The sequence below is a fragment of the Cariama cristata genome, unplaced genomic scaffold (genome assembly GCF_000690535.1).
Source record: "Cariama cristata isolate BGI_N322 unplaced genomic scaffold, ASM69053v1 scaffold15640, whole genome shotgun sequence".
In the NCBI taxonomy this organism is placed as follows: domain Eukaryota; kingdom Metazoa; phylum Chordata; class Aves; order Cariamiformes; family Cariamidae; genus Cariama; species Cariama cristata.
Genome location: NW_009595412.1, coordinates 27,236 through 51,437, shown reverse-complemented (window position 1 = coordinate 51,437; position 24,202 = coordinate 27,236). Strand labels below are relative to the sequence as shown.

Sequence of the window (24,202 nt, the reverse complement as noted above, 5' to 3'; positions counted from 1 at the left end):
GTCCCAATCCCAACCCCTGACGAACACCACTCATCACCGGTCCCCACTCAGACATCAAGCCATTGACCGCAACTTTTTGAGTGCAACCATCCAGCCAATTCCTTACCCACCGAGTGGTCCATCCATCAAATCCATGTCTCTTCAATTTAGAGATAAGGATATCGTGTGGGACAGCGTCAAATTCTTTGCGCAAGTCCAGGTAGATGACATCAGTTGCTCTTCCCTTATCCACCAACACTGAAACCCCATCATAGAAGGCCACCGAAATTGTCAGGCATGATTTGCCCTTAGCAAAGCCATGTTGGTTGCCATCAACCACCTCCTTATTTTCCGTGTGCCTTAGCATAGCTCCCAGGAGGAACTGCTCCATGATCTTCATGGGCACAGAGGTGAGACTGACCGGCCTGTAGCTCCCCAGGTCTTCCTTTTTATCCCTTTTTAAAAACGGGGGTTATGTTTTCCCTTTTCCAATCAGTGGGAACTTCCCTGGACTGCCACGACTTCTCATATATGATGGATAGTGGCTTAGCCACTTCATCTGCCAGTTCCCTCAGGACCCACGGATGAACCTCATCAGGTCCCATGGACTTGTGCACCTTCAGGTTCCTTAGATGGTCTCAAACCTGATCTTCTCCTACGGTGGGCAGTATCTTCCAAGGAAATAAAATGACAGAGCCCGTGAGACTCCCTACCCCAAAAGCCAATAAGTGTTCCGTGTCTCCTTCAAGGGACTTATCAAGGTCACTCAACAGGCCAAGGGAAGCCCTAAAGCCATCAGAACTCAAGCGTCGTGGCATCCACCTCCGGCCTCCTGCTCTACTCAGACAACCCAGACAAACTGTCTGTGCTGGGTTGTGTGAAGTTGGCTCCATATAACACAACCGTACGTTGGCGTAGGTAGCGCGCCTGGTTAGTTGCACCAAAGGAAAAATCTGGCCATCAATGCAGTACAAGAGGGACTTGTCTGAGCCGCTATTTTTAGCCCCGGTTGGTGGGCAGACAAATCCTAATCGTCAGAGGCAGCCGCCTTGTCATCAGTCCTAAGATGTCAAACCAAAGCCGCAGAGCGCCCATGACAGCCCAGCCTGAGCTGACCGCACCGCCAGCGCTGCCCAAGATTAGCGCCCAAGAGTCATGTAGGACAGCAGCAAAAACCATGCCATCCGTCACAATGGGTTTAGAACAGCAAGGCAAAGCAAGCCATGTCAAAGGGAGCAGAAATCATCTCTGCTGGTAAGGCTCAGTGCAAATGGAGCAGTGGTCTCAGGTCTTAGAAATACTTTGGCCCCCATTGTACTGGGAAAGACCTAGCAGCGCAACGCTGACTGCTGGCGTCAAACCTGTGCCTGGTGTCCCACGACCTCACGACTGCAGATTCCTCACCACCCGCACCGGGGCTCCCCGGACAGCCAGATGCTGACACGGAAAGGGTGCAGACACAGAGACAGCTGAGCTGCAGTCAAGTACCCCCTTCTCTACAGGGCACATGCAGGAATGGGACGTACTTGACACAGAATAAGCTTGTTTTAACTGCGGCTTATGCCAACATATTTTACTGAGAGTGCATCACGGCACCATTGCTGACAATAATTCATCCATGCACAGTAATTCATCCTCTAGGAAACACCTCTCCCTGCCTCTAGACCTGCTCAGCAATGCACCCAGGAGCTCACACTCGTCCACATCAGCTCTCCTTGCTGGCTGCCACTGGCCTCTCTTCTCCCCTGTCACCCGAAACACATCTGCAAAAATGATTTTCCTCAATTCTCCTTCAGATTGGGATTAAATCATGCCTGTTTCAGTGCAATGCTTCCTTAAGAAAAAAAAAGACCCTACAAAAACCTCGACCCTTTCCTTCCTGTCCACTTGGATGCCAGGAAGCTGATCTGCACTTTGCCAAGTTGCATTTGGGTCCATCTTCCCTAAAAAGGAGACCTAACAGGAAGAAAAATATTTCTTTGTAAGACCAACATTTGCAGCAGATCAGCCTCCAAGCCTCCCCCCCATACTTTTTTTTTTTCCTCATGCAAAAAAGCCAACAGTTACCAGCGGATCAATGTGCTGCACCTCCCTGTCCTGAGGCATCCAAAAGCAAGAATAGGCAGTTCCCTTCGCTGGGTTTGCCTGACGTATCTCCCTCTGCTTTCACGCTCTCTAGGAGATGCACACAGCTCAGAGAACAGGATCTCAACTCCTGCCTTCCTCTCCTGGATGTGCTTTCAACTGTAAACAGCCTACGCAGAGCTGGATGGGACTGGCAACCGCACGCCAGGCCTGGAGGTCTCTCTGCAGCCGAGAGGAGGGTTCCCCATCTCCCATCTGCACAGCTGAGGGTGGAGACAGGTTTCCACCTGACACCTTATTGATTTCGTATGGGAAGCTCGGCAGCCTCACCCAGAGCTGAAACCTTTTCAGCATTTAAACCGTTTCTGATACAGAAATCGCCAACTGGAACAGTTCTTCTGTGCAGCAAGTTCCCCATCACCCTAAATGCCGCTATAGCCTCGTTTATCCTATGCTAACTCGCAAGATACGCTCCTGTACTGACGCCTTATTTCCTCTGTTTGCAAAAGCAGAGAGCTCGCTAATCCCCCTTTGATCACGTCAGAGTCCTAATGCTCTCCCCGGGCTTCCATCACAACTCAATAATCCTGGCTCGCCCCCAGCCGTAAGCACAGCTCTCTTTGGTCATACGGAGAATTGGGTTTGGATTTTTTGGATGACTGAGGGGATGGAGAGGGGCAAGACTCACTGTCAGCTCCTCTTAGTGCCCACCTGTACGCTGCCACACCACCATCAGGCACATCAGCACTGCCAGGAGCATCTCCAGCAGCACAGGGAGGAGATACATCAGTAAAACGTGTTTTGGGGCCAGGAAAAAGAGCAGCAGTTGCTGCACGTGAGGACCAAGGCGCGCAAGCAAGGATCCACTGGGTCTCTGGCTGTGCCTAGCTCAGGTCTGTTAAATCAGTACCCCAACCACAGCTTGATCTCCCATCTTCCACTGCCACTCCTCCTCTTCCCACCACCAGCTCTTTCCACCTTGCCTCCTTCCATGCCTTGTTTTGTACCCCAGCTGGAGCTTCAAGTATACCACTCCTCTCACCTTCAAATTGCCCCTTCAAAATGCTGCACACTGCGCAAAAGTGCAATAACCCCAGGCTTGTGATGACACCGAGGCCATTAAACCGACCTTCCCTGAGCAGGGAGTCTGCTCTGTCCTTCACGGGCAGCACTGCGCACTGCTACAGCCCTGCGCAGGTACTGCTTAGGCAAAAGCTTCATCAATATTTAAAGATGAAGCCAGGAAACCCGTAGCCCAAGCAGCTTTCAAGTCCCTGATCAGATCAATGTCAAACAAAAGGCTGCAGTATGAGGATGCTCCAGTGAGCGAGGCCCACGCTGCAGGCTGGCACCGTCACCTCTCCTTCCCAACACCGATCGAGTTTCTCTCCTCCGGCTCTGGCGGGCTGGGACGGCTCCAGCACCAGCCCGTCATGCGGAGCTGCCCACAGGGCACACCGAAAGCAGCCCCAGAGCACAGAGTTTCCTCTTACCAGAGCATTTCCAGTTTCCAGCCAACTTCAGAAATCGGTGCTGCTACAATCCCCTTTACTTGCTTTGAATATTACTTTGCTTTAATGCCAGTCACTTAAGAACGAAACATCTGAGGCTCAAACCATGGGGTCATGGGTTCCAGCATCCCCACTCAGAGCAGATGCTCCACAGTAGCAAGAAAACCATAATGCACTTAGCTAGTTTGACACTGCATGGGAGCAGATCTTGTTTCCCTTAGCTATAAATGTAACTGATCACAAGATTATCCGCAGCCCTTTTGCAATTCAGCCGCTCTCCTAGGCTCCCTACTCCCCGCAAGACCGAATTCAGCCCCAGCTTCCGAGACATCCACAAACATACAGAAGTTGCCTCTTTTTAGCTGTCTCGGTTCTCTTGTATCACTTAATTATTATTCAGATGCCAGAGAATGGATGGAAAAAATACCATATCAAGGTAGAAATAAAAAAAACTTTTAAAAGAGAATAATCACATCTAATAGCTAAAATCAGGAACGAAACACCTTACCTGACCTCAAGCAATTTTGTTAAACTGCTGTCTCCTTTTCCCTATCAATAAGATGAGGATAAATTTATGTCCCTTCCAGGGAAAAGTGGTGTGGGTAAGGGATTAGAATCCCTCAGAAAGGACCTACAGAAGGGTAAGAGCATTCCTAGACAGAAGCGTTTATTGGAAATAACAACAAATTAAGACTTTGCAAGCAATAGCGTGCAGGGGGAATTTGCTGGTTAATACCATTATAGCTCTGGCAGTCATTTTCCCCCTCTCCTTCCTGCAACCACTTGCACCAAATCACTCCCCATTTCACCTCCTCCTGACAGAAGGGCATGCAGAGCAGTTTGTCCCTGCTGCATCAAATAACCAAGCACCGGTGTCCAGGAGGATGCTCAAACTCACACCCTGGGCTTCAGGGTACGGAGAAGGCAGACAAATCCTCCGCGACAGTGCCAACGCTGAAAATCCATCTGCTCTCCATCCCCATTTTTTGAATGGATACCAACATCTCCTCCATCCCTAAGGGAGATATATTAGCTGGTTACGTAATAAAACTAACAGCATGGCGCTTCTAAGGACTACTGCGCCGACAAAGCCCTTCCCCTTAATACCACCGGAGATTAGAGCAAATCGAAGAAGAGTGGAAACAAGGCGAGGGGCTGTGGGTGAGGTTTTGCACAGAGGAAAATGCTGCAGTCTCTCCTCTTAATGCACTCTAAATCCCATCTGATTTCCAACTCTACTGCTAAAATAAAAAAAATTAAAAAAAAAAAAAAAAAGCCCAGCCTGCATTAAAATGATATTAATGCTGGATGAGTGAGGTAGAGTGACTCAGGAAGGGTGTGGAGGAGGAGAGTTGCTTAGGGGAAGCATCCAGAGGAATCCAGACCATGAAAGCATTTTGGAAGCCGACCAAAAGGAGTCAGGGGTGCAGATCTGCTAAAGGACACTAACGTGCTTTTACAAATCTGATTAGTTGCTGGTTTTGAGCATCCAGGGTCAGATCTTTCCTTCGATAAACACACATCACTTATCCCCTCATGCCAGGCTGTCGGCAAAGTGGAATACAACACAACCCTACTCTTCCCTCTCGGTATCAGATACATTCCCAGCTCTGAGGACAGGGTTTTCACTTCATTTCTGCTCCCTCTTCAGGCTGGCCGACTCCACAGCAAGAGACATCAAGTCAAACACCCCGAGTAAAATTACTCTTCCCTCCACTCCCCTTTTTTCGCTGCAAACTAAATACTGACGTTTTAAAACGAGTGTGTTCCCTATGAGATGAGGATTTTGATGGAAGTCAAACTCGAGGTCTCATCTAGCCAGATTTCTGCTTTACATACAAAGTGGCAAGGCAAGAAGTCATTGCTCTGCGTCCTGACTGCACATGCTTGTTCCCCCTTTGACAATTAGAGTCCAAATAGCCCCATCCTCAAGGCGATGTTTCTTTACAACTTCACACTTTGCATCCTTTTTGAGGTTATTTTGACACATCTCCTTCCATTTAATCAAAACAACCAGTGAGTTTTGTCTCTGAACTTGGAAAGTACGGTAAAGGCATCAGGCAGAAGTACAGCGTAACTGGAGGCAGTGAATGAGCACCAACCAGGCAGGTTCGTACATTCCAGTATTGTCTCTTGAACCAGTTTCTATGAACTTACTGTTTTATTCACAACGAGTTTAGTTTGAATAACTGCAAAAGTCACCAGACTTGGCAGAAGAGACATCCAGGTAAGAGGTGAGAAACGCTACAGGGAATCCCTAAAACTAAGCAATTGACTACAGTGGCAAGATGGAAAATAAAGCAGGAGGCAAACAACCCGAGGCTGACTGCCAAGGGATGACTGGAAGGTGTCACCTAAGCACAAAAGTGACAGTTGCTCAAGAGCAGCCACAAAGCATACAAAAAAAGTCTTGAGAAAGGAAGGAAATGAGTGGGTAATAAAACGTCGGTCATACTCTCTGCCACTTCACAGTGAAGGGTTTTGGAGATGAGTTTATCATGGCACTGATTAGTTGTGTTAGTTGACCAAGTCTGGTCCTCCTTGTGCTAGGCACTGTGCACATACAGAGTGGGGAGCAGTTTCCCCCCAAAAACTAAGGCTAAATAGCAAGCTGGCAGAAGGAAGCAAAGAGCCACCAGCACTACAGAAGTAAACAAGAGGTTAGTGCTAGTAATTTGTTCTGAGATTTTAAGTCACAACTTAATTAGTGACCATCCGCAGTGAGGGAGAGCTATTTTACCAGCGAAAACTTGCCATTTCAAAGTAAAAGAGAGGAAAAACCCCTAGCTAAGAGCAAAGAAAAAGAACAAAGTAAAAACTTTCCAGCAGCCTTACCATTGGCATCTTGGACTCCAGTTAGCGCTCCTACTGCTGCTGCAGTTTCACCAGATAGGACAATTTGTCCTCCACCTTGAAGAGTGGCTTCAGCAAGTGTGGCTACTGCATGGGCAGCTGCTTCGCTGTGGGCACAGGAAAGGAGAAAGAAGAATTAGGAAGACGAAACAAACAAACAACTCCACTCCAGTAGCATCCATTTTAACCAGGCATCGCACGTCAAGAGAACAACTCCAGAAAGGAGGGATTCTTACTGGGCCCAGATGAAGTTATCCAGAGCAGAAAATCTACAGCGGAGGAGAAATACACGGCAAGAAGCTACTTCCACTGCATTTTTTCAGCTCGCAGATCTCTTAGTCAGAACATCCCTGCCTTCTAACCTTCGCATCATTTTGCTCGGGACTTTACTAAAAGCTTTCGGACAATCCAAGTAAGTTTCTTGTACAAAACTCATCCTTTTGGCACTGTCACATTCTGGGCCTCTACAGATTTTAGACCTCTACCCTTCATTACTGATTGTGCCAGTTCACCTTGCACTGAAACAGGCCTAGAGGTTTACCATTACCAGGATCACATCAGCAGCTCTGTATTTAGCTAAGATGGAGTATTTCTCCCCAGCCAAGTGGTTTAATAATTCTTTTTAATGAGTGATCGGTAGCTTAGCACAGCGTTCTTAAATTTCTTCATATGAATGAGGTCAGACCAAAGGTCCTTCTCGTGCAGCAACCCTGCTGTGAGAACAGCCAGTGTCACATATTTAGGAAGGAGTGTGTATGATCCTTCTCTTCCTACACCCTCTCAGCTTCCAACGGGCGGCAGTGTATTGATTTCCTACATCAGAGACTGCATCTGGACCATCAGGTTTGATTTGTCTAATCCCCTTTGAAACCCATTTATACTTTTTGCTTCCACAACATCCTGTAGCAATGAGTTCCATATTTAATTAGATGCTGCGTGAAGAAAAATTGCATTCTGGTGCTCTGAAAACTACTGCCTCAGTCTGGCTGGGCAGCCCATTAGTCTGATACTGTGAGAAACAGAAAATAACTGTTCCCTTTTCTTTTTCCTCGTGATTTCATAGACTTCCAGTAATCTCCTTCCCAAACTGAAGAGCCATAGTCCACTTACTGTGCAAGGATTCTTCCTGGCTTCTGATCACTGTCGTCCTTTCCAGACTTTTTCTAAACGTAAGACGTCTGTTTGAGTGGGCTGATCCTTTCTCACACTATTCAAGGTGTATGAGTTAGTCCAGGGGCCTAATCCTGGCTTGTTCTCTATGCCTTTCCCTGTAATTCCTAATATTCACCTTACTCTTTTGACAATATCTGCTCAGCAGTGATAAAACATTCGTGGAGGATAGTCCGTTCTGAATGGTAACTGGTAACATACAGTTCCTCATTGGGTATATATAGGAGATATTTATTTCTATGTGTATCACTTGGCATTTATTGACATCCTATTTTATTTGCCATTTGGTTGCACAGAGCGCTGTGAGCATCCTTCAGCAGCTGTCCAGATTTCTCCAGACCTGTTGGGTGACTGTTAGCCGCTTCTGGTGACCTACTGCTAGACACAAAATTATTCCAAAGCCACCTCCTTCCTGCAGCTGAATCTCCTACCATTTCTTGCCTTAATGAACTAAAAAAGTACATATTTTCTTTAGCTTCCCCTAGGATGCTCTTCCTTAACTGCCCTGCTCATTCTCTGGTAGACTAATTGACTCAAATATTTTCCAAGTACCTCCTATTCATTCTTTCTCTTTCCTAATTTCCTGCTTAGATGCTGTACACTTTCCAACTATCTTCACTCAGGGTGTATTTTAATTTCTAAATAGCCCCTCTGCCTCTGAGTAGCTCTTAAACACTGTTAGCGAACCAGAATATTTTCTTGTTCTGCTTTCTTACTCCCTTTGGCTAATCTCTCTTCTGAGCCTGCAGCTACCTGAAGGCAGTTACACTGCAGGAAGGCCAACTACAACACGTCAAAGCTGGGGTACGTATGCATTTACTGGTGTAACCCTGTTTCCCAGACTTCACACAGCACTTAGTTGAATCCACTTTCAAGGGCAATTGAGCATTTTAATAATCTGTTACAGTTGCATCCCTGAAAATAATAATGATCTGCAGCATAAAAGCTTTTTCCAGTTACAGTGTGCTCCACAAACATTAATTGGTCCAAATCAATGAATTAATTACCCACCTCCACTTTGTCCTCTTTTACTAGAAAGCCTAATACTTCCCATTTTCAAACCTGACAGAAGTTGCGTCATCCATCATGTCATGCTGTTGGCAGAGGTACTGCGCTACACGGGACTACAAAAGACTTCTCTGCGCTCTGTCAGTGACCATTGGAACAAGATTCAGAGATGGCAGCTTTCAGCTAAATTACACATAAACTTTCCAGAGCTGGGATGAGCCACCAGCTTTCAAGGACGAGAGCCTTGCTGAGATCTTCCTACAGGCAGGGCAAAGACTTCAGTCCTACAGCTGAAAGCTACAAGGATCATTTTGTGGCAAAGGAAAAAGTACACCTCTTCCACATGGAAGGGTGTTGGAGGATAGTCACCTAGAAAGGTCTCCAGCCCTATCGCGGTCAGTAGACAAAGAGGGTGACAACAAGCTGGGAAATAAAACACAAGGCCGCTCATTCCCATTGCAATGCTGCTGCAGCCTTCACATCATTCCTGAACTACAAGCTGTTTGAACAGACTTATCATAGGGCTTTCCTGGGTATCAACATAGCTGATCCTGACTTGAGGCACCGTAGAGACGAAATGACTTGTTGAAGGCTCTTCCATTCTTATTTTCGAAGAGACTCTCTTCAGTTCTAACAGCACTTCTTTTTATTAAGGGTTCTGAATTTCTTAAGCTAATACAGGAAAAGGAAGAGCTCACTGTGATCTTAAGAGCTAAAACTAGTAGTGATGGGATGAAATTAAAATCAAAAGCCCACTGATGTTCTAGTCCAGAAATATTTCTAAAAAAGATACATAGAAAAATCTATTGCCTGGAAATGTGCAGGATAAAATCCTGCAAGTTGTGTTCCAGGAGACAAGGCTTCTTCCTGCAACTCCATGCCTAGTCACTTTAGCTGTTCTTCTCACAGTGTCCTAAAAAGTTCACCTGTTTTTAAAAGGTAATTTTAAAGTGAAACTATTAGCCTACTTAACCAACCTTATATGGTAGCAGAAAAGAACAAATCTGATGGATCTGAATCTGGACCACGAAGAGAAGAAATAGTTCTAGGTGTGTCCGTGATTCAGTTGCAACAGCAATTTGGAAACAAGCTGTTGAAAGTCCCTGGGATCAAAGCGGCTCCTTTAGCAATCTGTGCATATTAACTAGGTCTTGGAGCTTTACTCCAACCATCAGCAGTGTGGACTTGTGCCTTGTCCTAACCCTTGGCTGCTCAGCCAACAGCCTCTACACCAGAATCCTGATTTGGATGAGGAAATTTTGTCTACGCCCCAGCAGTGTGAAACCGTCCACGCTGCTGGGGCTGACACTGCGTTTCCTACAGTCCTCCTGCTCCCTCAGGGTGCAGTTGCGGTGTGCCACAGTCATTTCCAGTTTTTAAGAACAGCAGGCAAAGCTTAAGCAACTCACCAGAGCTGAGCAAAGACACTGCTTCCTGCTGCATGGACCTGTAGAGAACTACGCTGCAGATCTTGGTAACCTGAGGACAACCAAAAATCTAACAGAGCTTGTTCCAAGATGAAGAGGCAGCATTACTATTGCAGCTCATTCACCTTCTAATTCAGAAACACATTTGGGACAAACCCCAAAAACACTGGCCTCTGGAAGAGTTTCTGACTTCTAAAGAGAGACCATACTGCCACACAAGAAAGAAATTCAGCCTTAGTCTTTTAAATCACTGATAATACTGAGGAAGACACAGAGCAGCATACTTAGAAGGTGCTATTAGCACATCATGACTCTTGCTTGCTTAGCAAGCTCTATTTTGTAACTGGACCCTTGCTGTACAAATAAGACTGTTTAGCGGGTACAGTTACTTCCCATCTTTTCCTCTTTCAGGAAATTTCAGTGTTCTTCTGTGGTTACAGGGGAAATCAGGAACTGTCCTGCAGACACCTGGATGCAGGCTGACAAAGGAATTTGGTAAGGAAAAGCCTCTACTGGGCCTGTACACAGTGGCCTTTGCATCATCAGGGTGAAAACCTGGAAGGAAATGTCTTGCACGCATGCTTCAAGCCTTCATCTCTCACCCATACCTGTTGAGTGCCATGGTAACAGTTGCTCCTTGTTGCATCTCCTGAGATGCTGCCACTGCTGCTTCTGCTAACGATGCCACCGCCTGCGTGGCCTCTGATGCCTGCGTCGTCTGGATAGTCATCTCACCCCCCTGTAGCGTTGCCCAGTTCTGCTCCACCTATGGGGAAAAACAAAAAGAAAGGCCCTAGGATTGGACATCATCCCACAAAGGGATGGCTGCTTCCCAAAATGAAAGAGTCAGATAGTTTCAAGAGGTTTTTGCAGAATCCTGCACATGCTCTGACTTTGAGAGACAGGTAGAAAAAGGAGGAAGCCTGGGATCCACCTGAGAACACTGCAGGACACTACAACCCTCTATCAGCCATGAGTGAGTTTCTATGGTCAGCTCATGATTTCAATTGCCGTTCTCCGTATCTTCAACCTTCAAACAAGAACTCTAGTTTTCTCACGCACATGGAAAGCACACCCCATAAACATCTGTGAAGCCCCTCAACCTCCCGCAAATCCCTCTCGTCCAGCCAGTTCGCAACAAAACAGGACGGTGTTGATAATTGCTGTACTCAGATCACTGCCTCCCAGCCTGGGCAGTTTATTAAGTAGCTGCATTTCTACGGTGCCGGGACCCCAGCGTGGATTACATCCCTACGGGCTGTGCTTGCCTCGCTGTTTCGATTTGTCTGCACCCATCTGCTGTCATTTTGGGGAACAGTCCATGTTCCCATTTAGGATTTATTTGTACAGCACTTGTGGACTCAGATGGGTTTGAGCCAACTGGAATTTCTTTGCGTTGCAGCAATATATTTAATAAAAGAAGATGGCAGATGGAAAGTACTCTGTTCATATATTTCAGGTACTTTCAATTCCTGTACTTCAGACCTTTACGTAGATAGGTTTCATATTACTTAAAATTAACCCAGTCTCGGTTGCTGATTTTCCACCTTGCCCGCGCTTCTCCATTTGGGACTTCGCAGCTCATGAGATAATGAGTGTACGGTCACAAAATCCACCAGGATGTGAACTAGAAATATGCATTGGACCAAAAAAACTAAAGTGGAGGATGAAGGCCCATCAACTGACAAATCCTACCGGCTGCTTTGCAAGATGAAGATCTTCCCCCACCCTCCCATCACTGTTCTCATCCCCATAAACATTTCAGGCCACTCACCATCTTGCTGAGACTCACAAATAAGAATGCCGTAGAAGGTGATGGAAAAAAAAACCACCTCAATTTGTTAAGATGGAGCAAGCTAAAAAGTCCATAGAAGCAGTGCTGGTGCAAGGCTCCCCACAAAAGGACAAGTAAATTTTGCTGCCTTTGGGCAAGAAAAGGGTTAGTCCCATCACAGAACGGAGAGGGAGAGAGAAGCTGTCGCGCTCTCACTCACATCTGCTATCACACACTCCTCAGCAGCTGCCAATCTGGTTTTCCAACACTTGGGCAAAGGCAAAGCTGGCGTTCGTCGTAGCTCTTTAGCCATCCCCAGCCGTCTGACGTTCAAGGCAACTGCTTCATTCTCCTGTGCCCAGAGCTGACCCTGGGCGGAAGGATCCAAAGCAGGGAGGAAGCAGTGAGATAGTGCATTGTGAAAAGGAGAAAGGAAGTTGATTTTAGAGAAAGTAATGTCTTTCAGGAAAGATGCAACCAAGTTTGAGTGCCCAGAGAGGAAGAAGTTGCAGATGGTAGAGATCTCAAGAGTCGGATCGAGTTTGTGGTACTTGTTAGCCATGCCAAAATCGAACCGAAGCAAGCCCGAGCTGGGAAAGACACCCTTCCCACCACCATGCAGAAGAGTAACAGACATACATTTTTTCAAACACGTGGCAACATACATTTGAGTGATAAGGCAGGTCTCCACTGTGACATACAGTGTCCCGCAAAGATGCCTAAGCTGTTTCAGAACAGGGATGGAGTAAGGCCTGGAAAAGAAGAGGGGACTGTCCAGGCCCTTCTCCACACTAACGCGAAGGTTGTGCTGCTGAGATACCAGCGAGCATCCCTGCTCCATGCTGCTTGGCGTCCCATAAACACATTGATTTACTCAGAGCTAACTCAGATCTTCACACAGCAAGAGACAGCAGGACAAAAACATCCCTAGAGAGGGTGCCAGCACGCTGTGGATCTATCCGTGCAGAGAAATAGCACCCATCCCCAAAGCAAGTTTACTTTTGTATCTTTACTTTGTCCAAGATATCGCTTAGACATTCTGCTCAAGTTAGGAATTAGATGCCTGTGTTCACCTGATTTCTATTTATGCCTTTGAAAAATTTGTTTCAGATCTCAAGAGATATTAACCGGTTCTTGAAAACCCTCAAAACAGCTGCAAAGCACTTCAAGGTCACGGCCCCAGAGCCAGGCTGTTTCACCATGGGTTTGAGATGGAAACAGGGTCTGGTGCAGAGCAAAGCTGTTTTGTGCTGCCACCTGTCGCTGTGCAAGCCCTGTCCACGCAGAGTGGACCAGACCTCCCCACTCCTGCGCACAGACTGGCCAGCCAGAAATTCTGGTGTGCAGCAAAGTGACCTGCAGACTGATTTAAAGGTGGGTTTGGGGGGTGAAGAGGCAGGGTAAAAAAAAAAAGAAAAAAAAATAATTAAAAAGTCTTCATAATCTTAAAGGAATGCTCCTTAAACACACACAAAAAAACTTTATTACTTGATTTTAAAAAAAAAGGAAAAACAAATGTATGCAAATTTGAGCATTTAGATTTAGGAATCAAAATGGCCTGATCAAGTCCTCAACAGAAACAACTTTGCCAAGTTGTAAAGCAGTGGAAGAAACTTTCAGAGTAAGCGGAACAGAAACGCCGCAGTATCTCCTGTTGTCTCTACACTACTGTGCATTTACACAGCTCTCTGGGATTTACTTGCAAACCTCCCTAAAAGCTGCAACAGGAACAGTCCCATTTCATCTAGAGATCAGTGGCCGAAGACTCACAGGATTTGCTCACAGCCATGCAATATCTTTTGCTAACCACAGGTTCAAAATACCCCAGGGCATCGCTCCCAATCCTGAACTGACAAAGAAGCATCCAGGATCTACAGCACACACAAAACAGCTCTATTGGAGCCTTTCTATTGTGTATTCAATATGAACACACAAACGTGTACTGGTGTATGTCATTAAGTCTTTATCTGCTACAGCAGATCTCAGAAAATAATCTATAGGAGACATAAAAAAAAAAGTATGAAATTCAGAACTGAGGCTTCCACCATAATTGCATTTGTACAGTGATGAGTCAAAATGACAACAGTTCAGCACTTTGCATATAAAATTTTATAGAGTCTCATGTTCACATGTATGTTACCCCTTAACACTGCAGGGTGGGGAAGCAAGGCTTACTGTTTTCTGTGACCACTTAATTCTAGAAAATATTTAACTTTATTGAAGTTCAGATAGGAGAATTCTGGTTTGTGCACCATGAAGATGACCCCGATCCTTACCTCTCCATCAGCCACTGCAGAATAATTGACTTGTGCAACGGTAACTGTGGTGGGCAACTCTGAGGCATCGGCCAGCGTGGCAACTGTAGCACCGGTGCCAACCTACGGAAGTCAAAAAAATGCAATTGAACACATTTGTTATTGCAGGAAAATGTCCACATAGTTCAGGCAAATGCTTTCAGAATAAAAAGCATCGCACCCACAGAGAATAACAGTAATTGCAGAGCTCACAGAAAATACAGAGCTGTCTCGAAGGACGAGGGAGGACGTCACATGCTAGAGCCATGTTAATCTATGGCAGCTTCCAGAGTGGACATGGCCCAGAAGCAAGTTTTGCACAGCCCTCATGCTGTCCCTTACATTCACGTAGGAGACAGAGTCCTCGCTATTCTCCCAGCATCACAAAGAGCAGCTGTGGGACACTGCTGCCATTCCCAGGTGTGAGCATGGTGCACAGGTGGAGCCAACACATTTCTCTCACAACCTAGAACTCACTTAAGAAACCACCGAGTAGTTCTGGATCAGAACATCCTGCGCATCAGCCCTCATTTGTAACACTCCTTGCCTACCATTCACTGGGTCTCTCGTCTCCACGCACTTGGCAAACATTTGCTCATCCTCAATACCCCATTGCCTTTGGAAACTACCTTTTCCCCATTTAACAGCTGGGAAAAGACAAAGGCGGGGAGATGCACAGCTTTGTTTCTAAGGAGAATTAAACCTATAAATGCCAGAAAGTCAATGGGATCTCAGGTGCCCAGCACCTAAAAGAACACCAGTCAAAGGGAAAATGTACATTAGCAGGTGAGCAAACAAAATGAGCTTGGCAAGTGGGTGGGGAGAAGAGAAAGCTGTAACAATCGCTGAAAAGCTTTCATTTGAAAAAAAACCAACCCAAAACAAACCCACACACCATGGTTTTATCTTTGTAGTTGTGAGATGAGAACAGCCAACAGAAAATGATGTTTGAGACTTCACTAAAAACATGGTGCTCAAGAGGGACAAGCCGCTGGGCCAGTTAGGTCTGAGAGGGCAGTGGTGGTTTGGAGGCAGGGGCACGGGGGAAACTGAGGTTCAAATCCCACACCCACAAGGAGCTCTTGGGAAGTTTCAAGAGAGAACTTAAATTTTTGACATCCTGAGCTGCCAGAACCTGCCTCCCCACATGGGGAACGCAAGGAAAACAGCAGCACCACTCAGCCACTACCTGAACACAGCCCCTTCTGCCCTGAATCCCCCTCTGTAAAACAGCGTAAGAGGCATCCTTATCGCAGGGGGCATCACGAGGATAAAGATTTGGTGTGTGTAATATATATATTACACTTTAGGTGTAAGATGAAGAACATGGGGCACAGAAATATCTAATGCCATAGATTAAGCTATGTTTCATGCCATCACAGAAAGGCAGTCTCACCACCTCTCCTCCCATCACTCCATCCCATTGCCACCACAGGCGCTGTGTGGCCACTTGATGAACTGTATTTGTAAATGAGTTTGTTAAATCCAGGCCAGATCCCCAAATCACTTGACCAAATAGCTGCAGAAATGCTTGTACTGCCACAAGACCAGGTTGGATGAGGCTTTGAGCAACTTGGTCTGGTGGAAGGTGTGCCTGCCCACAGCAGGGGGGTTGGAACTGGATGGGCTTTTAGGTCTCTTCCGATCAAACCATTCTATGATTCTAAGGTAACAGGAGAACAAAGGATGGGAGATGGGAAAAGAGAGGATGAGACTGCTTCTTTGGGTGGGAGCTTTGGGTTAACAAGCCTGCGGGCTAAGACATGGAAATAAAGACAAAATTCTTGAAGGACAAGTTAAGCTACCAAAGGAGTTTGCGCTAAACCACGTCCCTGATACAGGCAACTCGATCCAAGTCAGCCGTGCTGGGAAAGCAAAGCCGGAGGGTTTCACTCACCTGGATGAGGGAGACTGTGCCATCAGGGTTACTGAAGGTTTGTACCACTGTCTGTGATGGCACCAGGTGCGCTATACTATGTGTGGTTGTAGTCTGCTGCTGTGTTTGCTGATCCTCAAATGCGTAGAGCAGGTCTTCACGCCCATGCTGCTTGTAGCAGTTCTTCACGATAGTCCGCAATGCTTGGGTCCATGACACCTACCAGTAGAATGAAAAAGAGTGAAGAGTCAGTGTGAAAAAAAGTTTTCTGAATGACTGCAGTGCTGCTACTGATGCGATTTGCATGCTTATCTTTACTGGGTTTTATCGGGTGGTTTTCAATAAATTCTCAAACAAAAGGTGCCAATACTTAATCCCTCTCTCCTCATCCGCTCCTTTTCCCAAGACTCAGAAATCACCCTGGAGAGCTATTGCATTGCTGTGTATGATACAGAATGAGCATATCTGGCCAAAGGAAAGGGAAGCTTCTCAATGAAATCTGTTTTGCCAGCTTCCAAGGAATTCTAACTATGGGATTTGGACCAACAAGTAGAAAATCATCCCTGCCTAGGAAAGCACTGACTGCCACAGCACCATTTCCAGCCTCACTAGGCAACCCTCTCCATCCAACCAGACCTACATCAGCCTGCACAAGTTCTGCCGCTCGCATGCCCTGCTAGCCTTCTTTGATTATCTTTCTGACAGGCTGGTAGAAATATCACCTGCATACAGGATCCATGGCCATAACTGATACCCAAGACCTTTTCACCCAGTTCTCTCATTTTTTCCTGGCTCCACTGCACATCCTTGCCCATTTCCCTTTAAGTACAAAGGTCCCTGCTGCTCAGGATGGGACAGTATCCCTTCAAAGGCTTCAAGAAGCCATGATACAGACTCTACGGTAAATGACCTGCATACTTGGGAGAGTAGACTTGTCTTAGGCTGAGTAGGCTGCTTCATAAGGCCACAGAGGCAAGGAGATTCTGCAGCTAGCAAAAAGGGCATCTGCTGCAGAAAGAGATGCGGTTCAAATATCTGCTCGTCACACAACCCCAGCAGGGACAGAGCAGACTGAAAGTTATGCCTCTCTCATCTCACTCCTTTCCCAGGCTGAATGTCTGACAAAAGTCAAGGAAGGGCTGATGTCGTAGCTTCTTCTGTCACTTGAGAGAAAAACCACTCCCACAAAAACTGGTTGCAAGCCCCTGTGCTCAGTTTGAAGGCAAACCAACACAGGAGATACACACCCGCTGCTTCTGTTCCTCTGTGCGGACATCGCTGCGAACGTTGGCCCATGGAATGTCCTCAGGCCACCAGATGGGTTTGCAGCTTTCCTTGCCCCAGCCTGGTTTCCCACGACCCGTGGAATACTTCAGCATCTCAGGGATGAAAGCTCGCAGCTGTGCCTGGAACAAACGGCATAAGAGAGTTAAGAGGTTTTTTAGGAACTCACATCTCTTGTAGTTTTGAGGTGCGTAGTACAAAGTTATTACATTTAACTTCCATCCTGTTGGAACCATCAACTGGAAGAGGTCTGAGTGCCTAAGGAACATGGACAAATACTTTACCATCTTCTCCCAAGACTCGGTTGAGAACAGCTTAGTAGCATGTGGAAGAGCAGAAACAAAATTAAGTCAGCCAATTACAACAATAAGGCACAAACACACACTGTATTAACACGCTTCATGGTTCAAACACTACCATGAAGAGAGCTAGCCAACCAGAAAAGGAGGAAAAAAAAAAAATGGAAATAATGCAGAAAAACCCCACTGTCCTCACAGTGACAGGAACTCAGACGTGAGCTGATCTACATCTTACAGAGATGCTGCAAAGAGGATGAAGCTTCAGCGAGCCACTCAAATGTAAAAAACCACATTCTCACACATACACTTCCCCACCCCTGCAGAACATAACGCACTGGACTAATTTTCTGAATCTATTTTTAACTTTTGCCAGAGCGGGGACACCTTTCAACCTGATTTTACATCTCCTTAGCACCCACAAAAACTGGTCAACTAGCGACTGCCTTTACCATCAGGAGACAATACCTTAAAATTAGACTTGCAAAGCAAATCGAGCAGATGTGTCACCAAGAGCAAGTAATAACCTTAGCATTATCAAAGAGAATACAAAACACACGGGGTTTTATGACACATTTGGGTTTTGTACCAGGGACGGCCTGGAGCCTCAGGAAAAGGCTGGTTCAGCTGCAGAAACAGAGCAGGAAGAGAGGGAGCGCCGATGACCACATATGTCAGAGAAAAACATGCCGACTTAAAGCTAAATAGCTGCATTTAAGAACACCCCCCTGCATCCCTTCATAGCTTTAATAGCAAGTTATCTGAGCTTGTGATAGTGCCACTGGGAGCCCTCGGGCCACCTTACAGCCCCGAGATGCCTGCATGGTCAGGGCTCTGGGGCACAGCCAAGGAAGAGCATGCCAGGGCCAGCATCAGTTGCTACCACAGCCACGACGCGGTCCCAGCTAGCAGAGACACGGGTCAGCTCATGAAGGACTTCTCACCCATCCCTGTTGTTCTGCCATAAGAGTGTCCCTTCCTCCCTGCCACGATCCTGCTTGAATGACATCCTGGTTCCAGTCTGGGTACTGTATCCGTTGGCTCCAAGCTGTAAATCGACTCATTTACAAGCTGCCTTTTCCACGTTAGCATAGGGAATAGGTACTAAAGTCCCCCGTAACATCGACCTGACAGAGGAACGGAGGAAGGCTTCAGAGAACAGGAGACTGCAGATTGTCTCTGTGGTCTCTGCAAAAAGCCTAAAGCCCCTAAGCACACTGCTAAATGCACCGGGATCTGCAGTGGCTCTTTTGGACACAGGACTGCTCTTCAAAGCCAGAGCCCAACTACAAGATGTAACGTGGGCCCTAGCTTACACAGTTAAATAGAAAAATTGAAGTGTGTTTTAGTAAAAAGAAAACAATTCCTTTGTATTTACTGCATTGCATACAGTTTGCAGCAGTGGCTAGGGACTTTAAAGGCAATAAAAATCCAGTATACTTTTGAGCCCATATGTAGCGTGTCTGCTGCACACCCTAGAAGAACCACCACTGCTCAGAGAAGTAGCTGCATTTCAGTTCTTCCACTTTGTGGACATCCTGAGCCATCTCAGAAAAGCCGTACCAAACTCCTGATTTATAAATGGAGGAACAAAAAAAACGACTTTGGTACTCTTTTTCCCAGCCCAGGCCAAGCCTGCTCATGACCCACACTCCACTGCAGGGCTAACAGTCACCCTGACACAGCCCAGGCCAAGCCTGCTCATGACCCACGCTCCACTGCAGGGCCAACAGTCACCCTGACGTGCTTCAGGTTCCCTGGTCAAGGCCCCATTTATTCACATAAACCTGCTAACAGCATTGAGTTGCCTGGTGCAAAAACAGTTAAAAGCTCCTTCCCTGAATTGCTATCTGCAAGCCATACTCCTTGTTACCAGATGGATTAATTACTGGTCCTAGGGAGTTCAGCAGCTCAAGCTACTCAAGGCACTTGTTAAGGAGGGTTTGCCTTTAATCCGCCAGGGAGACAATCAGCAGCGGCGTTACAGCCTGCTCCAGCACAAGGACTTCTCTAATTAGTGCCATAACGAGACCTCACCCAGGCAGCTCACAGGGTTCTGACACAGGCTAGGGCACCAAGACAAAGACCCCACACCTCTTGGGGCACAGCTGGGAGGAACCGGTGCGATCACTTCATCTGTGGGAGCCACGCGTTCTGCTGACTCCATCCATGATCCACCTGAAAAACCAAACCTCTGCTAAACAAAAGACAGCAGCATACTCCAGTTTGCACAGCTGTCAGCTCTGGAAAGGGCTCGTATAATCTCTAGTATGGAGGGTTTGAGAGAAACTGTGAGAAATGTTTCTCTGACACCCTTTGGTACACAGGTTAAGCGTCTTCTAAGTTTTAACATTAAGCTCAAGTGTTAGCGGTAGTGAGCTAATCCCGATTCTACCATTTGCAATGGCCCAAAGCACAGAGAACTGCGCTCCAGTGCTGGAAACAACAAGCTGTCCTGCATATGGAGCACCAAGCAATTTTCCGGTCTTAAGGTTTATGCCCTGCTAAGGAAAGCGGTTTGCAGAAGGAAGCAAAACCCACGGCTGGGAATTTTCTACCTGTCCCCACAGCTCAGCCTCAGGATCTTCAAAAAGCAGTACCTGGGAAAAGCAAAGTTGAGTCCACGCAGGACCTTGGCTGCACCTGAAAGTGGAAGAGGGCAAAGCAGCAATTGCAGCAAAGCACCCAGGTATTTTGTTTGCTGGCCCTTCTTTTTGCAACAGCCAATTTTAGACTAAAAGTTCTTTAAGTTTAAAAGTTCCAATTAATGTTCAAACATTCAGATTAAAAAGCCAGGCATCTGTAAAGGTAGCAACCAAGCTGTCACCATTAATTTCCTGCTATGAAAACCCACATGGCCCTGACCAAACTCTGCGACGTCTTCCTGCCAGATGCTTTCTGGAAGGCAGGATGAGATCAGGCTTGCCACTGTCACAAATTCATCACGGCAAAGACAAGGTGCCGAGCCAACCCAGGTGTCCTCAACAAGAAGCAATGGCACTCAGCAGATGCAGTAGTTTATGGCTGGCCACAGGAATCAACCTCAAAATTAACCACCTGGTCATCAGTGCAAAAAGCAGGAGGTGCTGTGGGTCTCCCCATGGAAGTGTCTGCTCACAGATTTTACTCTTTATGCAAATCTTCCTTCTCTTCCACTCTGAAACCATGATCAAGTCATAAGAATGAGTGACTAGTTCTAATGGTCCCGAGGGGCACACCTGGGGACCAGATCTTTCAGGATCACCACCTCCTAGCAGAGTTTGGAGGTCTGAGTGCTGGCCATGACTGCTTGTTCTTGCTGGAAACAAGGCATGATGCAGGCTCTGAGCTTAAATGCTGTAAAAGCAGGCAGCTGCCTGCATGACAGGTCGAAGTATACACTGATCCCTGCATCCATGACCTTGCAGGACTTGCTACCCTTCCCACAGCTGGAACAACTGGCCAGTGCTAGAGCTCAGCCGCACGGGGGACCTGATTCCTAACTCTGGCGTGTCTCCCCTGCAAAACAAGGATGCTCCCTCTGCTACATGCCAATGACCCGCTAGGAGAGCAGAAACACAGGCTGTCCCCATACCACACCTCCAACGTGGACCAGAAAGGAGATGGGGTCCAGCACTGCAGGATCATCCCTGCCCCTCCACGGGGAGGATCTGAGAACCACAAACTGAGTTCAGTTACCATCTTTCAGTGCTTGGCTTCTGCATACAAACTGTCACGTACATAAAGATATCTGCTGTTTGTGCTAAGGCTTTTTGCAGGGCAGTATGCTAACAGGTGTCAAGATGATTTTTGAGAGGCCCAGATAAACTTTGTTGGCTTGTATAAGCAGACTGCAAATCATAGGGGTATATTAAGTTTAACAAATGTCAGATTAAAGGACAAATCACCTGTTCAGAAAAGCATGAACAAATTCTAGCGACCTCGGTGACCTGACTGAGGCATCAACCTCAGCATTACCCAATTTTACTCCTTAATCGTACCAGTGAGCAACTGCGAACAAGTTTAAGGGCAAACTCCGCTCTGACGTACAGTGTCAACGTAGCCAAAGTCCATAAAGCAATGAGATTTCTCTCTGTAGTGGCTGCAGGGTAAAAGCCCCACTGCAATACGGGTTTTTTTTCTGCACAGCCGAGGGGGGTGATGCTCTCCATTCGCAAGTTTATAGAAGCATCTTTGCTCAGGCTAGTAAAGGCTTTATTTCCCTCAAGACCACCAGGGAAGCAGAGCAATTAAAAGGAGAGTTATTTTCATCTCCTCGTTGAGGAGCTAACGCCTCTACCACCTGCCTGCTGACACCTGCAGCTGCTGAAAGCAGAGGCCTGGTTTTTCCAGTCCCTGTGACACACCTCTTAATTGTGCTGCCCAACTTATATTTATAAATATTTCGGTTTTCCATAGGGCTTTGTGCAACTTAGTTGAAAAAGCTCATTTCTTGTTAGCAAACACAAAGAACTATATTGGCAGCTCTGGGAATCAAGGTTCCTAAAAAAAAACCCCAAAACTGTGGCACCTCTAGCAGTGCAACAAGTTGCAGCGATGTAGGAGTCAGAGCTATCATCCACTCTCTCAAACGAATGTATTTCAAATTGTAATTGTGGCACAAAAAAGACACATGGTGTCCTTATCATATTCAGCAAATCTGTGTTCTGCTTCTATTTAAAGTTTGTTCACAAGTCTGGCAAAAACTATATAGCAGCTGAATGTTTTCAGAAATTAAATCATTTCCTAAGCACTACATGCAGCATCTTACTCCTTGAAAATTCTACAAGAAGAAAGATCTGCAGGGTTGTGAAAATCCACCCAGGAGTTCGCAGTTTTGTCCATTAATTCTAGTGCTCTGTCCTCAAGTGGCCTGCAGCCATTCAAGGATCTCAAAAAATTTTTAAAGACATTTACAAAACATCATCCCTGTACGATATGCAGGGAAACTGAGGCAGCGCAGCACTGGGTGCCCACAACATGGGCACAAACCACAGCAGCTGGACTAACCGGGACAGCAATGGTTAGCCAAACAGGGCACAAAGTGCGTGGAATCTGTCCACGGTTCAGGAGGAACCTTCACAAAGCTGGTTTGAGTTACCACATTGCACTAAGAAGACATGGGCTACTCCTAGCAAGGTACTTGTTTTACCATAATGCAGCACGAGAGGACTTGAAATAAGAGGCTCTACGTTGCTACGCTGTTGCATCAGCACTTTGCACACTTGCTGGCCGAAGGCCCTGCAGAACACGGAGAAGAAAAACCATTTCTCATTTAACAGAGCCACAAGAAGTCTGGGAACACAGGAGTGTTGTGCATGGGGGGGAAAAACCCAGCCCTGCCAGCAGCTAATGCCTTGGACTGGAGAGCTGCTTCACATGTGGAAATGCAGAGCAATCAAACTGCAGGGGCAACTGGGCTTGGCCAAATCTTTGTGCAAGGTTTCCTGAAGACCAAGGCCATGTTTGAAGACAATGTCATGTTTGGAAGAAAAAAGCCAATCTTATTTTTAGCTTAACATGAAAAGTATTAGTATTTTATCCATAGAATTCTATTGATATTAGTATTTTATCCATAAAATAGAAGCAGAAAACACTTAAGCAACCTTTGATGTTAAAATATTTAATTTCCAACTCTATCACAAAAAATAAACAATATGCATTATAAATTCAGCTGAAGGCTTCTCTGAAGTGAGGGTTTGTCACTTTTATTGCTGCTTTGATGGCACGTGCAACTTTAACAGCCAAACAGTTGATAGATCTTTTTATTGGCCCTTTTATATGTGCCCATATTCTGTGCACCGCAAACCAGAGAAGTTTCTCAGATGTGTTACTGGATTGCAACAACCTCACATCCCGATCTCATTCATCCACCCTCACTTCTCTCTCTCTCATGTCTTTCCAGCACTCCACTACCAACAGCTCATTCACTTTGTTCCTTCCTCAGCGCCCACACGCTGTGGGTACGAGCACCTCCAGCTTCACCAGTTGCACCGTGCTAGGATGGCCTCCCTCCGTCCGAGCAAACCTCCACATAGATGCATCCTTCTCCTTGTCTTAAGCCCTACTCACTTCTTTTGCTTAATTAATACAATGATGAGGCCATAAAGAAGCCAGATAAACACACGTATTTTGTTTGCCAATACAAATGAACTCAGAGTGACACACCTGTGATCTTTTGGTGGCCTCTCATTTTACTTTAGAAGTAAAATGTTTCAATTTTTCACTTTCCATAGGAAACTGTTAATGATCCAAAACAAAAGCTGCCTGTGAACAGCTCTTGCAGATACCACCTTTCACAGTGGCTTAAAAATCTAGTAACTAAGTTTTGTGTTATGTTGTCATGGATTAGGAACACTGTCACCAGGCAAGGCACAGTAGATTTCTTTGTAAAATTTTATTAGGAGTGTGAGCTTGTCTGATTCCACTTAAGTAACGGATATGGTGTTTTGACAGAATGTGATCTTTCTGCAGAGCACAGAGGAAATCTGCACACGTCTGCTCTACTATAACACCTCTTCATATGTTGCCCAAAGCCTCTGACCATTCCGTTTTGCTACTCTCTCTGAAGAAACTGTCTTTCACCATTTAAAATTTGTTGTGGTGCATCACACTGAGTGTATCCAGAGCCTCCTGCAAAACACGCTCACCTGCATGCAGGTCCTG

General features: G+C 46.3%; 1 protein-coding gene across 1 annotated transcript in view; it reads right to left on the bottom strand.

Annotated features, from left to right (window-relative positions):
* Positions 1–6,410: 6,410 nt before the first annotated feature.
* Positions 6,411–24,202, bottom strand: part of NRF1 (nuclear respiratory factor 1) — a gene marked incomplete at its 3' end in the record, with an annotated part of 24,004 nt that continues 6,212 nt past the window's right edge. Inside the window, exons 6-10 of the mRNA XM_009702029.1 lie at positions 17,225–17,383; positions 15,999–16,196; positions 14,084–14,185; positions 10,642–10,799; positions 6,411–6,535 (exon numbers count right to left, since the gene is read on the bottom strand). Coding sequence (XP_009700331.1) covers positions 6,411–6,535; positions 10,642–10,799; positions 14,084–14,185; positions 15,999–16,196; positions 17,225–17,383 — 742 coding nt within the window. The remainder of the gene's footprint in view (positions 6,536–10,641; positions 10,800–14,083; positions 14,186–15,998; positions 16,197–17,224; positions 17,384–24,202) is intronic.